General features: G+C 38.8%; 2 protein-coding genes across 3 annotated transcripts in view; one reads left to right on the top strand and one right to left on the bottom strand.

The window, feature by feature from the left end:
* The first annotated feature begins 926 nt into the window (after positions 1-926).
* Positions 927-2,949, top strand: ppp1r3db (protein phosphatase 1, regulatory subunit 3Db). Its single transcript, XM_034121926.1, has 2 exons — positions 927-1,082; positions 1,281-2,949. Exon 2 carries the CDS (start codon positions 1,283-1,285, stop codon positions 2,192-2,194), a length of 912 nt encoding a protein of 303 aa, XP_033977817.1. The 5' UTR covers positions 927-1,082; positions 1,281-1,282; the 3' UTR covers positions 2,195-2,949.
* Positions 2,950-9,877: 6,928 nt separating this feature from the next.
* The window catches only part of phactr3b (phosphatase and actin regulator 3b), a 69,448-nt gene continuing 65,822 nt past the window's right edge, over positions 9,878-13,503 (bottom strand). For both annotated transcript variants that reach the window (XM_034121616.1, XM_034121617.1), the window contains exons 10-13: positions 13,122-13,183; positions 12,367-12,507; positions 10,983-11,059; positions 9,878-10,550 (exon numbers count right to left, since the gene is read on the bottom strand). In XM_034121616.1, coding sequence (XP_033977507.1) covers positions 10,535-10,550; positions 10,983-11,059; positions 12,367-12,507; positions 13,122-13,183 — 296 coding nt within the window. In that variant the 3' untranslated portion in view covers positions 9,878-10,534. The remainder of the gene's footprint in view (positions 10,551-10,982; positions 11,060-12,366; positions 12,508-13,121; positions 13,184-13,503) is intronic.

The raw sequence follows: 13,503 nt of genomic DNA, 5'->3' as shown, positions 1-13,503 counted from the left end.
CATTTGTGTGATATTTAAAAAGTATTACATTGAATGCGTGTGGATGTAAAATACCATCTTTGATGGCAGATGTTGAGGCCTGTTATTTATTTGTTTTTCACTTCATCTGGTTGCCTGCCTACTGTATATTAGTTGAATTGTTCTTTTTGTATGCTCGTGTACAATTTGGTTATTGTCTCTTTCGCCATCTCTATACACTATTTTGAGTGTGATTAATTTGCTGAAAAGAGACAAAACACACAATGATTAAATTACTAATAGCATTGGTTTCTTATTTTCTTCACAATATCCTTATTATTTTTGGCCATACAGTCCACATTTTGGACTAGATAAATTAAAAAGTATTTGTGTCAAATGTGATGCATTATTTTCATCTCAGTAGCCTATCTCACAATAAGTGACCTCTTTCATTTGAGTCCTTAGTCAATATCAACATTTTCAAATACACCATTTAAAACATGTGTATTTCATTCCTAGAAGCCAATGAGACAAAGTGGTACATCTCCAATTATATCAACGATACAATTTCATGCAAAACACTTAAACATTACCATACAGTGACATGATATTAAAACACCTATCCTCATTTTATAGAGGTAGTTGTTTTTATTTCTTGGCACATTAGCTAGTCTGACACTTGGTTTGGGGTGAAGGTAACTACAGTATAAAGAAGAACAGAGACACAAGCTATAAATATTCACTCTACACCTCCTAGCCCCAGTTAAGGTCTCATGTTATATGTCAAAGGCTGAGTTCAAAGAGGGGCTGCCATAGATCACCGTTTGTTGTTCAGAACAAGTTTAGTCCCTGATGGCTTCGTAGACAAGGTTCAGTTGTTTATTAAGTCTTCTAACTACATTATCTGCTGTCTGTGGTTTGCAATAGCTTCATTTTTGTTTACTCTCGTGTTTGTGTGTTTGGTTTCCTATGGAGTGTTGCTGGCATTTGCTGGCAGAGGCAAGCTGTCCGTCATCTGCTGGCAGTTGGGTTCTTAACAACTTGGCTTTCGGACTGTGAACAAGGTCAATGCAAGAGGCAGGCTGAACAACACAACACAACACAAGAAGTCTCTGCTGAACGAGGTAACAGGTTTGGTGCATTTTGACACATTTTGCATGCAGAAATGATTAAATTGTTTAATATTTTAAAACGTTTGACTGTTGTTAGTGTCAAATTATTGCAGTTTTGTCTAGAAAACTGGTGATTGTAGAATTATTTTTGCATGTTCTGTTTGAAAAGCGTATGATATAGTTTTACATTGACTTCTTTGTTTGCTCAAGGGATGTTCAATTTGATGAAAATGCCCAGTTCTGGTGATAAGAGTAGGATCCAGTCCCAATTCACCAGTGGCTCCAACGACATATGCGCCAAGAGAAATGTCACGATTCGTCTTCGGGACATTTACGATCCCAAGCCTTCTCCCAAAGCCCCGGTTCGGATTCGCCCTCCAGGTCCAAGACCTCCGTCAGTGAAGGAACTCAATTTAAAGCAAAGCTCGGCAGGTGATCCTCCAACCAAGACCATCATGAGGAGACGAGCTCAGTCTCTTCCTTCCTCTGCAGAAAGGAAAAAGGAACTTCGAAGCTTGCAGGTACGCTTTGTTGACTCTTTGGGCCTTGAGTTAGAGGATGTTAAAGTCTTCAAAGTTCAAGAGGAGCCCCTGATACCCCAACATGTCATGTTCAGACTACTGATGAGCTCAGAGCTGGCTTTCGGGAAGTCATTAGAGCTTTCTCTGCCTTACTTCAAACCTTGTTTCCCTGAAGATATGAGGACTCACGCTGACTTTTATAACCGTCTTTGCTCTCAGAGTGTGTGTCTGGAGCAGGTTTCATGTTCAGAGCAGGGGATAACAGGCACTATACAAGTAATTAATTTAGCTTATGAGAAGGAAGTCACAGTGCAATACTCTTTCACCAACTGGAGAACACACACAGACACAACGGCATCCTGGGTGTCAAGCGGGAACCATGAGAAACACAAAGCTCCAGAAAACGATATCTTCAGATTTCGTCTGCCTGTCCCACCCTTTATTTTGCAGCCAGGAGCCATGTTAGAATTTGCCATCTGCTACCGTGTTAAAGGACGTAATCATTGGGACAATAACAATGGACATAATTACAAACTGTCCTGCCACAGTTACAACGTGACTGTGCCGAGGGAGTGTGAAGACAGCATGCTGCATTTCACCTGAACATCCACATGGTGGTGCTGTTACACCTGCACATAAATACTATGGGGGAGCGAACAAGCAAAACAACTTTACAGTAACTACGTTTCCCTTTACTTATAACAAGCAGAGGTGAAATGTAATTTTGAAAATGTAATACAGCTTTTCAGTACTTTTCCACTTTATAATGTATTTTTATTTCACTATATTTCAGAGGCATATATTGTACTTTCTCTACATTATCAGTGAACAACTGTGATTACATTTCAGATTAACATGTATCGTCAGTTTAAACAACAATGTAACTACAGTAAGTGCGTAACAACCTAATGTATAACACAGCTTCAATTATGCTTACATCTTATATTGTATAATAATAATAATAATACACTGACCTGTTGCATAATACTTGTAATAAAGTATTGTGTTTACTTTAGCCAAGGATTTAGTACAATGTTCTATCCATGATCAACTTTAATTGACAATAGTAGTTGCAGAGGGTCATTAGGTGACATTTTAATATACTTCTAAAAGTAATTACTTAAGGCTTGGTATTTTACTTTTTTTTTTTTTAAATGCATCTACAAGAAAGTTAACAGTGGTTTTACGATCAAGTAAATGCTATTCTTAATTACAAATCTGCATCTTATAGATTATTGAAGTTTGATATAATACATTGGTGTTCATAAAGTGAAATATAAAAACTTGTCAGCTTCACTACATGTTTGTACTTCAGCCATAGGGGTGTGCCAACAAGTCATGCATTTAGCACTTCCACTATAGGCAAAAAATACCACTAAACTGGGGACTGGGTAATATTTAGAGAAATTAACTCTTTTATAATCATCAAAGATTTAATTATTAAACCATTCATTTACAGGAAAAATAAAGAAATTCTAACATCATTATGAAAGGGAACCACAATGTTGCACAAGTTCCCAAAATGTAGCTCAAAAGCAACACCCTTTTGGTTTATAACGCTGGCTTTCTGATTACATTTGAAAATCTCCAGCCGGAGCCGAGCTAACCCCTTTATAAAAATGAAAGTATTTATTTTCTCCTTCTGGGCTTTTATTCAGATTAAATCTCTGCCACCTTTGAGAATCTGCTCACTCTGCGCTTCTGGTGACCCAATTTAATAATAGACAGTGTTACTATTGTTGTATCTGAATAGCAAATGTTCTCCAGGTGACAAAACCAATTTTTTCATACATAGAAAAAACATGAGCTTTGTAGTAACTGTATTCTCTGCTATGATGAACATGGCTTGACCCCATTCTTCTGGAGCTGGTTTTGTTTTTGGAGGATTACAGTGTTTGCTCCTCTGTTACACTGCGACCCGCTCCCTCAGATCCCCGACAGCTCTGACCTTTCACCAAAAAAGTTTCCACTGACATGAGAGGCCAGATTCCTTTTGACTTTTTGGCAGGCAGCAGTGTTTGGCTCACGGGAGGACATTCTTCCAGTAGCATGCCGCAGCTGGATGGCATGCTTTAAACATGATCGCAGCTTTCTGAACAGCCAAAACATTACTGAGCATGACGAGACTCTTAAAAATAATCTGTGAAAAGGCAAGCACAGAGGTTGAACATTGTTGAAATGTTTGAAATAAACACGTATGTATCTAAATGAAGCTATATGCTTATCAGACCAATGAGTTGTAAGATTTAAATTATGCATAATGGCTATTTAATTCTATTGGCTTTTATTTTGTAACATTGACAGAAACTAAAGAAGATACATAATGTGGCTTTATTGTAATGGTATAGTGTTCAATTTTGATGCACCAGATGGCAGTACTGCTCAAATATAAGTTCCTACAGTAACTCGACTTGAGTCACAATGATTGGAGTCCACATCCTTTGCTCATATGAAAACCATAAAGCAGATTCAGGCAGCAGAAGTATAGATTCACACTTAAAGTATTAGCATACAGAACAGTACAGCTTACAGAGAAGAAATACAATCTGCAATAAACACTATATCAGGGGTGTCAAACTCAAGGCCCAAATCTGGCCCGTGACTTCATTTGATGTGGCCCCGCAAGAGCTTGCAAAGAATATAATACGTTTATTATACGGTTAAATGCCGCTTTACAGAAGCAGGTTGCCCATAAACTACATGTCCCACAACGCATCTCGTTTTGTGGCATGCGCACTGAAGAGACTTGCAATTATTTGCACTGGACTTCTGCTTTCAGACGTAGTTAATTACTAAGTTATTATCTTATCCAATAATAATCAAATTCAGAGGCAATAATGTAATATAATACATTATTTTATATATATATTATATACTTTATATAGTTACAACCGGCCCTTTGAGTGCAACCATAATGCTAATGTGGCCCGAGATGAAATTGAGTTTGACATCCCTGCACTATATGCTTCAAATTTCAGAAACATAACAATAATATGGTAACGTCTTTTGTTTCAGTATCTGTAAGGGAATACCGTTTTTTAAATGACATAATCCCATTACATGTAACTCTCTTCCTGGTCACAGCCACAACAAGAACTGTCGACGTGTCCTTTGTCCATTGTTTGTCCTGAACCTGTGACAGTGGACAAACATCCCCTCTTTGTGCCGGGCTGACTGTGTGTCATCGCTCTGGTACAGATCTCGTTTGTTAGGATGTTCCTCACTAACGGAGATGGCTGTCATGTCAGTGTGTTGTTGGCTCACACACCCATTCTCATGCCTGCAGCGCTCTGCCTTTATTTGGGGCTTTCATCTCCAGCTACTTGCCGGTAGTTACATAACAGGCCTCCATATTAAGAGCCCACATGATGCTGAGGCTGCCGTTTGCTCGGGGGACTGGCCTGGATTGAAATATAAAAAATGATGCATCATTATTATGATCACAAGCTACATGTTTAAAGAGGACATATTCTGCTAATTCTCAGGATCATATTTGTATTATGTGTCTCTCCTGGGACATGTCTCATTGCTTTAATGTTCAAAAAGCTCTTTATTTTTCTCATACAGCCTGTGCTGCAGCACCTCTTTTCACCCTCTGTCTGAAACCAGAGCCCAGTCTGCTCTGATTGGTTAGCTGGCCGGCTCTGTTGTGATTGGTCAACTGCCTAGAGATTAGCCTATATGTACAATGGTCCAATAGAAGCGCGAGTGTCACATGGTGATGTTACTATGTTCCTGAAGTAACTCCCTGTGGAGGGAACACAGGGATTTGAGCCTTTGCAGACCATTTACATGCACTAAAACCTATAGAACACACTACAGGAAATGGAAAACCCCAAAAAGCAGAATAGGGCCTTTTTTAAAACACGATCGTGGCCTATGTGTTGTGGAATAAAATAACCGTGTAATATTTGTTCAGTTTGCCTGAAGTTCATGAGTGATATCATAATGATATTTCCCTTCATGTCACATCACTCTTGGTCAAGGTCACATCAATTTAATTGATAATAGCATTACAAGTTATTGTAGCACACTAGCATTAGTGCTGTAAAAAAAAGAGATGTTTTTTTTCCTTCATCATACAAACATAATAAAAGCTTTTTATGTGGCATTAAAAACATCTTAAGATTTAATTTGGTGAAACCTTGCAGAAACCTTTTCCATCACAATCAATCGAATATATATAAATATATAAAATGACTTACTACTACTACCGAAATACAAATATAGTAATTGGAAAAATGTTAAAGCATTCATACTTGTATATGAGGTTCCTACTAGAATATTTTCTAAAAAAAAAACTGAAGCATTGACTTTAATGAAATGTATTATGTCAACAGATTTTACATAACTGTATTAGGTTAGTTGAAAGCAACCTATTTAAACTTCAGTGCAGGAATATATGGAAAAAAAGCCAATGATCCAAAGTGTGACGCCATGTATAATCCAAAGGCTACATTTGAACCAGAAAACCATCACGCGTACAGTTGGCAAAATCTCCTGAACATATGTTAATCGTGCGTGTGTGTCCGAATTTGCTCAAGGTAGCAAAACCTTTTTCTCACACATAGAGAAGGCTGAACGACCTGCATTCAACATGAACTTTGTAGTAACTGTATTCTCTGCTATGATGAACATGGCTTGACCCCATTCTTCTGGAGCTGGTTTTGTTTTTGGAGTAGGATTTTATACTATATATTTGTATCACTATGAGGGAATTCAAGTCCATCTTAAAGGACAGAGAACAAGAATCCATTGGTCGATGTGATTGCTCTTATATCCCATAATTGAAGTCGTTGATTGATGATGTGTCGCCATGTATAATCCAAAGGCTACATTTGGCTAAGGCTAAATTTGAACCAGAAAACCATCACGCGTACAGTTGGCAAAATATCCTCAACATATGTTGTGTGTGTGTGTGTGTGTGTGTGTGTGTGTGTGTGTGTGTGTGTGTGTGTGTGTGTGTGTGTGTGTGTGTGTGTGTGTTTACCGTTGGCCCACACCAGCTAAGGGACACCCGGAAGTCAGGATATCCCTCAGGAGTCTCCCTGGTTTCTCCCAAGCTGCTCCACAGGTTTATTATCCGCCATTTCTCTGGACCAGTAGCTGCTCGTCTTCTTTACTCCTGACAGCGAGCGGTCCTGGACCAAAGCGTCATTTTAACTGGAGCCCCCATCTGTTCCTCCATGGAGCCAGTGACTCACATGTTGATGTCAGGAAAGAAATCTGAACATCTGAACGTGCCTGATGGAGATGTCACCATGCCAGGGTTGTAAGTCCTTTTTTTCCCATATTTAATATCAGGTAAAAGGTTTCTATCTTTTGAAATAGGCTTTTTAATGATGTGGATGTGACACAACAGTGAGTCAGATCCATTGATTGTTTCTTTCCTTTTTCTTCCTCCACTGCAGCTTTTAAGATCTCATTGCAAATTGGACAAATGCTGTCAGGTTGACTTTCTTTTCATGAGTTGATTTAACCTAACTAACCTGCTTAATGCCCAACAAAGGATGCCTGTTCTCATTTGTCAGAGAGAAATACACAGCAGGTCAATAACCTAATTGCTGCTTAATGTCATGCAACAAAGTAATAATCACAACTGTGTCATCCGCTTGCTTAAGTATGACATATGATAGGATAAATCTGAAGGGATTATGACCTTTTTATGATGTGTAGTCGGCAAGTATCACCCTAATAATGATTTTTTTTTTTAATATCACATGTTTCTGTTTTGCCATGATATTAAAGGTGACATACTATAATGATTTTCTGGTTCATACTTGTATATGAGGTTCCTACTAGAATATTTTCTAAAAAAAAACTGAAGCATTGACTTTAATGAAATGTATTATGTCAACAGATTTTACATAACTGTATTAGGTTAGTTGAAAGCAACCTATTTAAACTTCAGTGCAGGAATATATGGAAAAAAAGCCAATGATCCAAAGTGTGACGCCATGTATAATCCAAAGGCTACATTTGAACCAGAAAACCATCACGCGTACAGTTGGCAAAATCTCCTGAACATATGTTAATCGTGCGTGTGTGTTCGAATTTGCTCAAGGTAGCAAAACCTTTTTCTCACACATAGAGAAGGCTGAACGACCTGCATTCAACATGAACTTTGTAGTAACTGTATTCTCTGCTATGATGAACATGGCTTGACCCCATTCTTCTGGAGCTGGTTTTGTTTTTGGAGGATTTTATACTATATATTTGTATCACTATGAGGGAATTCAAGTCCATCTTAAAGGACAGAGAACAAGAATCCATTGGTCGATGGGATTGCTCCTATATCCCATAATTGAAGTTGTTGATTGATGATGTGACGCCATGTATAATCCAAAGGCTACATTTGGCTAAGGCTAAATTTGAACCAGAAAACCATCACGCGTACAGTTGGCAAAATATCCTCAACATATGTTGTGTGTGTGTGTGTGTGTGTGTGTGTGTGTGTGTGTGTGTGTGTGTGTGTTTTCCGTTGGCCCACACCAGCTAAGGGACACCCGGAAGTCAGGATTACCCTCAGGAGTCTCCCTGGTTTCTCCCAAGCTGCTCCACAGGTTTATTATCCGCCATTTCTCTGGACCAGTAGCTGCTCGTCTTCTTTACTCCTGACAGCGAGCGGTCCTGGACCAAAGTGTCATTTTAACTGGAGCCCCCATCTGTTCCTCCATGGAGCCAGTGACTCACATGTTGATGTCAGGAAAGAAATCTGAACATCTGAACGTGCCTGATGGAGATGTCACCATGCCAGGGTTGTAAGTCCTTTTTTTCCCATATTTAATATCAGGTAAAAGGTTTCTATCTTTTGAAATAGGCTTTTTAATGATGTGGATGTGACACAACAGTGAGTCAGATCCATTTATTGTTTCTTTCCTTTTTCTTCCTCCACTGCAGCTTTTAAGATCTCATTGCAAATTGGACAAATGCTGTCAGGTTGACTCTCTTTTCATGAGTTGATTTAACCTAACTAACCTGCTTAATGCTCAACAAAGGATGCCTGTTCTCATTTGTCAGAGAGAAATACACAGCAGGTCAATAACCTAATTGCTGCTTAATGTCATGCAACAAAGTAATAATCACAACTGTGTCATCCGCTTGCTTAAGTATGACATATGATAGGATAAATCTGAAGGGATTATGACCTTTTTATGATGTGTAGTCGGCAAGTATCACCCTAATAATGATTTTTTTTTTTTTAAATATCACACGTTTCTGTTTTGCCATGATATTAAAGGTGACATACTATAATGATTTTCTGGTTCATACTTGTATATGAGGTTCCTACTAGAATATTTTCACAAGCTTTAATGTTGAAAAAACACTTTATTCGTCTCAAACTGTATGTCTGAATATACCTGTATTCCCCATCTGTCTGAAATGCTTCGTTTTAATGTAATTTTTTCAAGCCACTCCTTACAAAAAATCCAAGTTTGCTTTGATCGGCTGCCAAGAGAAATAAGACACAACGTAGTTTTCAAGACGTTTGGGGGAGATACTCCAATAGAGGGCGGTATATTCTAAAAAGCCTATATGTGACGTAGGAAAGTGATCCAAATCTGAATGGCTTGTTGAATTGCATGTTTTCAGACCTGCAGTCCCAAAAGAAACCAGAACTGTCATCTTATTTCACAGTTTGTGGGTTGGTACAGTAGTTTCTCCAGATTCCCAAATGTATGCTCACAAACACTGAAAATCATCGTGCTTTTGATTAAAGAGTGGAAACCGCTTCACAGATCTTATCTATCCAGGTCAAATTGATCACTATATGCGGCTGATTATTAAAACTGTTTGTTTAAATCATGGTTTCTCATGCCGATTATCACCAATTTGTCTTTTGTATATTTAATACGTGCCTTTTCCCCTCAACAAGAGCCCACTTGGTTTGAGGCGTTGCTGATTTTTGTACGGCTTTAAGATCACATCAAAATAAGTTTTGCTAATTTCCGATGGGTTGTTTTTTGGTAAATTACTTTTTCCCCCCGTCATGATTTTAACACTAGAACCACCAACGGGTCAATTTTACCCGCAGCTGTTTTTTGATTGCATGTAACTTTTTTTCAATAAAATATTCAAGTCTCCCAGTCCGTGACTTTTCCTGAAAGTGTGTTATGTAGCACCCTCAGTTGTTAAAAATTGGTATACAGCGACCTCTGGCGGTTCTAGTGTTAATGTGAACACAGCACCAGCCTCAGGTAGAGAGCTGTAAAGCAGACGGGTTATTTAAAGGCAATAAAGTGTATGGATAATATAAGGACTGTAGTTTTAAAGATGTTTCCCAAATGTTTTAATATGTGAAGAGACCCTATAGGCAAATAGTTGAATAGCATTTTGAATGGGAAAGATGCTGTCAATAAAGGCAGTTTCAACAGTACATCCCTTTTAAAAAGTTTTAAAAAACACCATAATCCCACAAATATTCACCACACAAGACGGAGAGTTTGTTAGAAATTGAAAACCTGTATTGTGCAGACAATAAATAGTGCTTACAAAGGGAATTTTGTCTTTCACACAGACAAGGTTTCTGTTTACACCGTTGATATGAAACGCATCACGATCTGAATCAGTGGGACTCACACACATCTCTCGGGTGTGACTACTGAAACTGGAGCGGGACTGGGAGACACGACTCTGTCACATGCACATCCCCCCCTTTGTGTGGCATCAAAAAGAACGTCTTTCAAAAGTTTACAAAAAGAAGTCTCTGCTTGTCTATGGCGAACGCCTCGCTCCTCTGACAACATGGAGGACGGGTTCAGGAGGTTTTTTCTTCCGAGCAGAAATCCCCGTGTACCGGCAGCTCCGTTTCTAGAGACATAGCCTCCAAAGTTGGCTGGAAACGAATCCCAGGATCGCCCACTAACTGCGGGCCGGGCGCTGGAAGACTGCATCTCCACTGACAGAACCACACATCAGCAACTCTTCACAGAAGAAACCTTGCTATGGCCGGTGAAATCTGCAAAAGAAGAGGGTAAAAAGTGTGAGTGCGAGGATGAAATATTCACACAGTAAGGCTTCATTAATCAAAAGGTCTATTAATAGCACAGCGGACAGTGCAGCCAATGGCCTTAAGTCAAAAAATGGGTCCTGCGTAAGCACAACCGAGGCTAATTCAGGTTTTTTTTCTTTTTTTTTAAGCTAGTGACACTTTTGACGAAGGCAAAACGCAAGCTAAATATATCCGGACATTCATTATAGTTGAGAGGTGGTGCAACTCTTGTCTCAAGGGGCCTGGTGCCAGCTAAATTTAAGCCCTACTCTGCACTCATTGATGTGAAACTTGTAAAATGCACCTGTGTGTCATTTCACAAAGTCACAGCGACCCTTTTAGACATCAGCCACTAACAATAAAGCCAGAAAAGAGAAGAAAAGGACAGTAATAACCCACCTCGTCAGATGCTTGCTCGAGGTGTGGACTTCCATCTCGGTACTTTTGAACTCGTTCAGCTCTTTTCGTATCGCCGCCTGCAAAACAAAAGCAACATGAAGCGTGAGCACAGGGGGGAGAAGAACTATGATGCTTTATTAAAGTAAAAGAAGAACAGTTTGGTCTTAATGGGGCCCTAAAATGCTCCTTTCAGGTTCATATTAGTGTTTTGTGTCTCTACTGTGACATGTCTCCATGCTTTAATGTTCAAAAAGCTCTTTATTTTTCTCATACTGCCTGTGCTGCAGCACCTCTTTTCACCCTCTGTCTGAAACCAGAGCCCAGTCTGCTCTGATTGGTCAGCTGGCTGGCTCTGTTGTGATTGGTCAACCGCTTAGAGATGTACCGCCCCTTAGCCTATCACTTACAATGTGTTGGAGTGCTAGCCAATAGAAGCGCGAGTGTAACGTATTGATGTCACAATGTTATTATTATCAGAACACATACATGTAAATTTTAGCATTGGTAGTTTGTCAGTGTGGAGACAATTTTAGATAAAATATTGGGTTGAAAGGTAGTAAAGTACTGTCATGTCATATAAGCACATCATGTAATTTTATATGTAAACATGTAACTATGAGTGTTAATAAATGTAGTGGGGTAGAAGTATAAAGTAGCATTAAATGGAAATACTCAAGTAAAGGACAATTATGTCAAATAATACGTAAGAATGGTCTTTGAGTAAATGTACTTTACTGTACAACACTGAGCACAGGTGTTTCCCTTCAAACAGACGTGATATCACTCAGGTGGTGAAGCTCACATGGGACTGGAGAAGCATCTGTTGTTTAGGTGCAAATTATGTTAGCTTTAATGGGTTTAACGTCAAAGACAAGGTGGTGGTGGAGGTTTTATAGAAAGGGTTTCTGCAGGGTTGTCCAACTTAAATCTAAGAGGTTTTAAGACTTTTTTTATAACCATATTGGAAGCAATTTAATACTTGTTTTATGATCATTTTAACATATATGTGAGATCCTGAGCACATATGATTATAAAACCAACTAGCTTATTTTGGCAGTACCTGTGCCTCACACTAGGTGGCACTGTGAGGCCCACTGTTAACATTTGTTTTGTATTATTATATGGTTTTATTGTCATATGCACAAAGCTACAGTGTAGAATTGGCAATGAAAATCTTATGACCTGAGCTCCTCCAACAATGCAACATATATAATAAAATAAAAAAATACAAAATGTCTATATACAGAGATGCATAATAAGACTTCTTATGACCTGCAGAGACGCTGACACAGGTACACTTCACAAACAAACCAAAAAGTCAGGATATGGACCCTGAATATACATTTTGTACTACTTTTAATATCTAAAAGGCTTTGTTTCTTACCTTGTCAGAGGCGGACAGGCGGGTCCAGGGTTTGTCAGCCCGCCTGTCGTAGTCCTGAGCTTTTGCCACTTCCACATAGTCGCTGAATCGGATCAGGATCTTCCTGTCCCGCAGCTCGTCTACTGTGGGTCTCTGGTTCAGCTGGAAGACAAAGGAACATGTCAGGTCATCATTATCTTATCAAAGCAAACGGGCAGAAACGAGACTGGGCTGGGCAATATCATTGTAATGTAAACTATCTGTAGGTATTTCAATCTTTTGGTCGACTTTTAAAGGCGTTACATTTGGCTCGGTGAAGCTTGGAATTCTTTTTATAGACCAACCGATAATCAATTACTTTTTTTGTTATAATTAAGTTGCGATTAATTGCCTTTTTCCACTTATTATTTACTTTAGACATTGCAAAGCCCCCTTAGACGATCATTTGTGTGAGTCATTTCTCATATTGGGCTTTATACAGTAAATAAACATGGTTGAATTTGACATTAAAAAAATTCTGATCGGGTAAATATTTTGTCAATATCAATCAATATCAATCAATATCAAGTCTACAATATTATCAAAATATCCATATTGAGATAATTGGTCAATGAGATTGTGAACTAAGATTTATTTCATAATGCCCAGCCTTACAAAGAGATTGGTGGTAGAAATTACATATTAAAAAACAGCAGAAGCAGGTTGGGTATGAAGCGTCTGTTTTGTTGCCTTAATGTGAGATTAAATAGAAATGTAATGTCCGTGCCGCTGCTCACCTTTCTGTTGAGCCGCTGTTTGATTTCTCTCCTCTCCTCCTGCTCTGTCTGGTCATTTCTTTCTGTTGACGCAAAAAAAAAGACAAATATTATAACCAAAAGTCAGAAGAAAATGAGTTAATTAAATCAATACACAATCCCCAATGGTTATTTAAAGAGACTAGACAGTAGATGAAGTCTGCACAGATAATGTGTGTGACTCTTCTCATCAATACTCAGAGTGAAGGAGTGCTGAGGACAGAACTGACCTCAGATCAGTGCTGAATGTTTGTTAGAGAGCGGGTGGATTACAGCTTCTATAGAGTGGTGCAGGAATGGGTCCTTAAACCAGGAAATTAGGTACAACTTCTGGTTCCCTCGTCAACATGTTTTTAGATGCCTG

This window comes from Trematomus bernacchii, unplaced genomic scaffold (assembly GCF_902827165.1).
Source record: "Trematomus bernacchii unplaced genomic scaffold, fTreBer1.1, whole genome shotgun sequence".
NCBI lineage: Eukaryota > Metazoa > Chordata > Actinopteri > Perciformes > Nototheniidae > Trematomus > Trematomus bernacchii.
The sequence above is the reverse complement of the archived record's forward strand: the minus strand, read 5'-3'. Positions and strand labels throughout refer to the sequence as shown.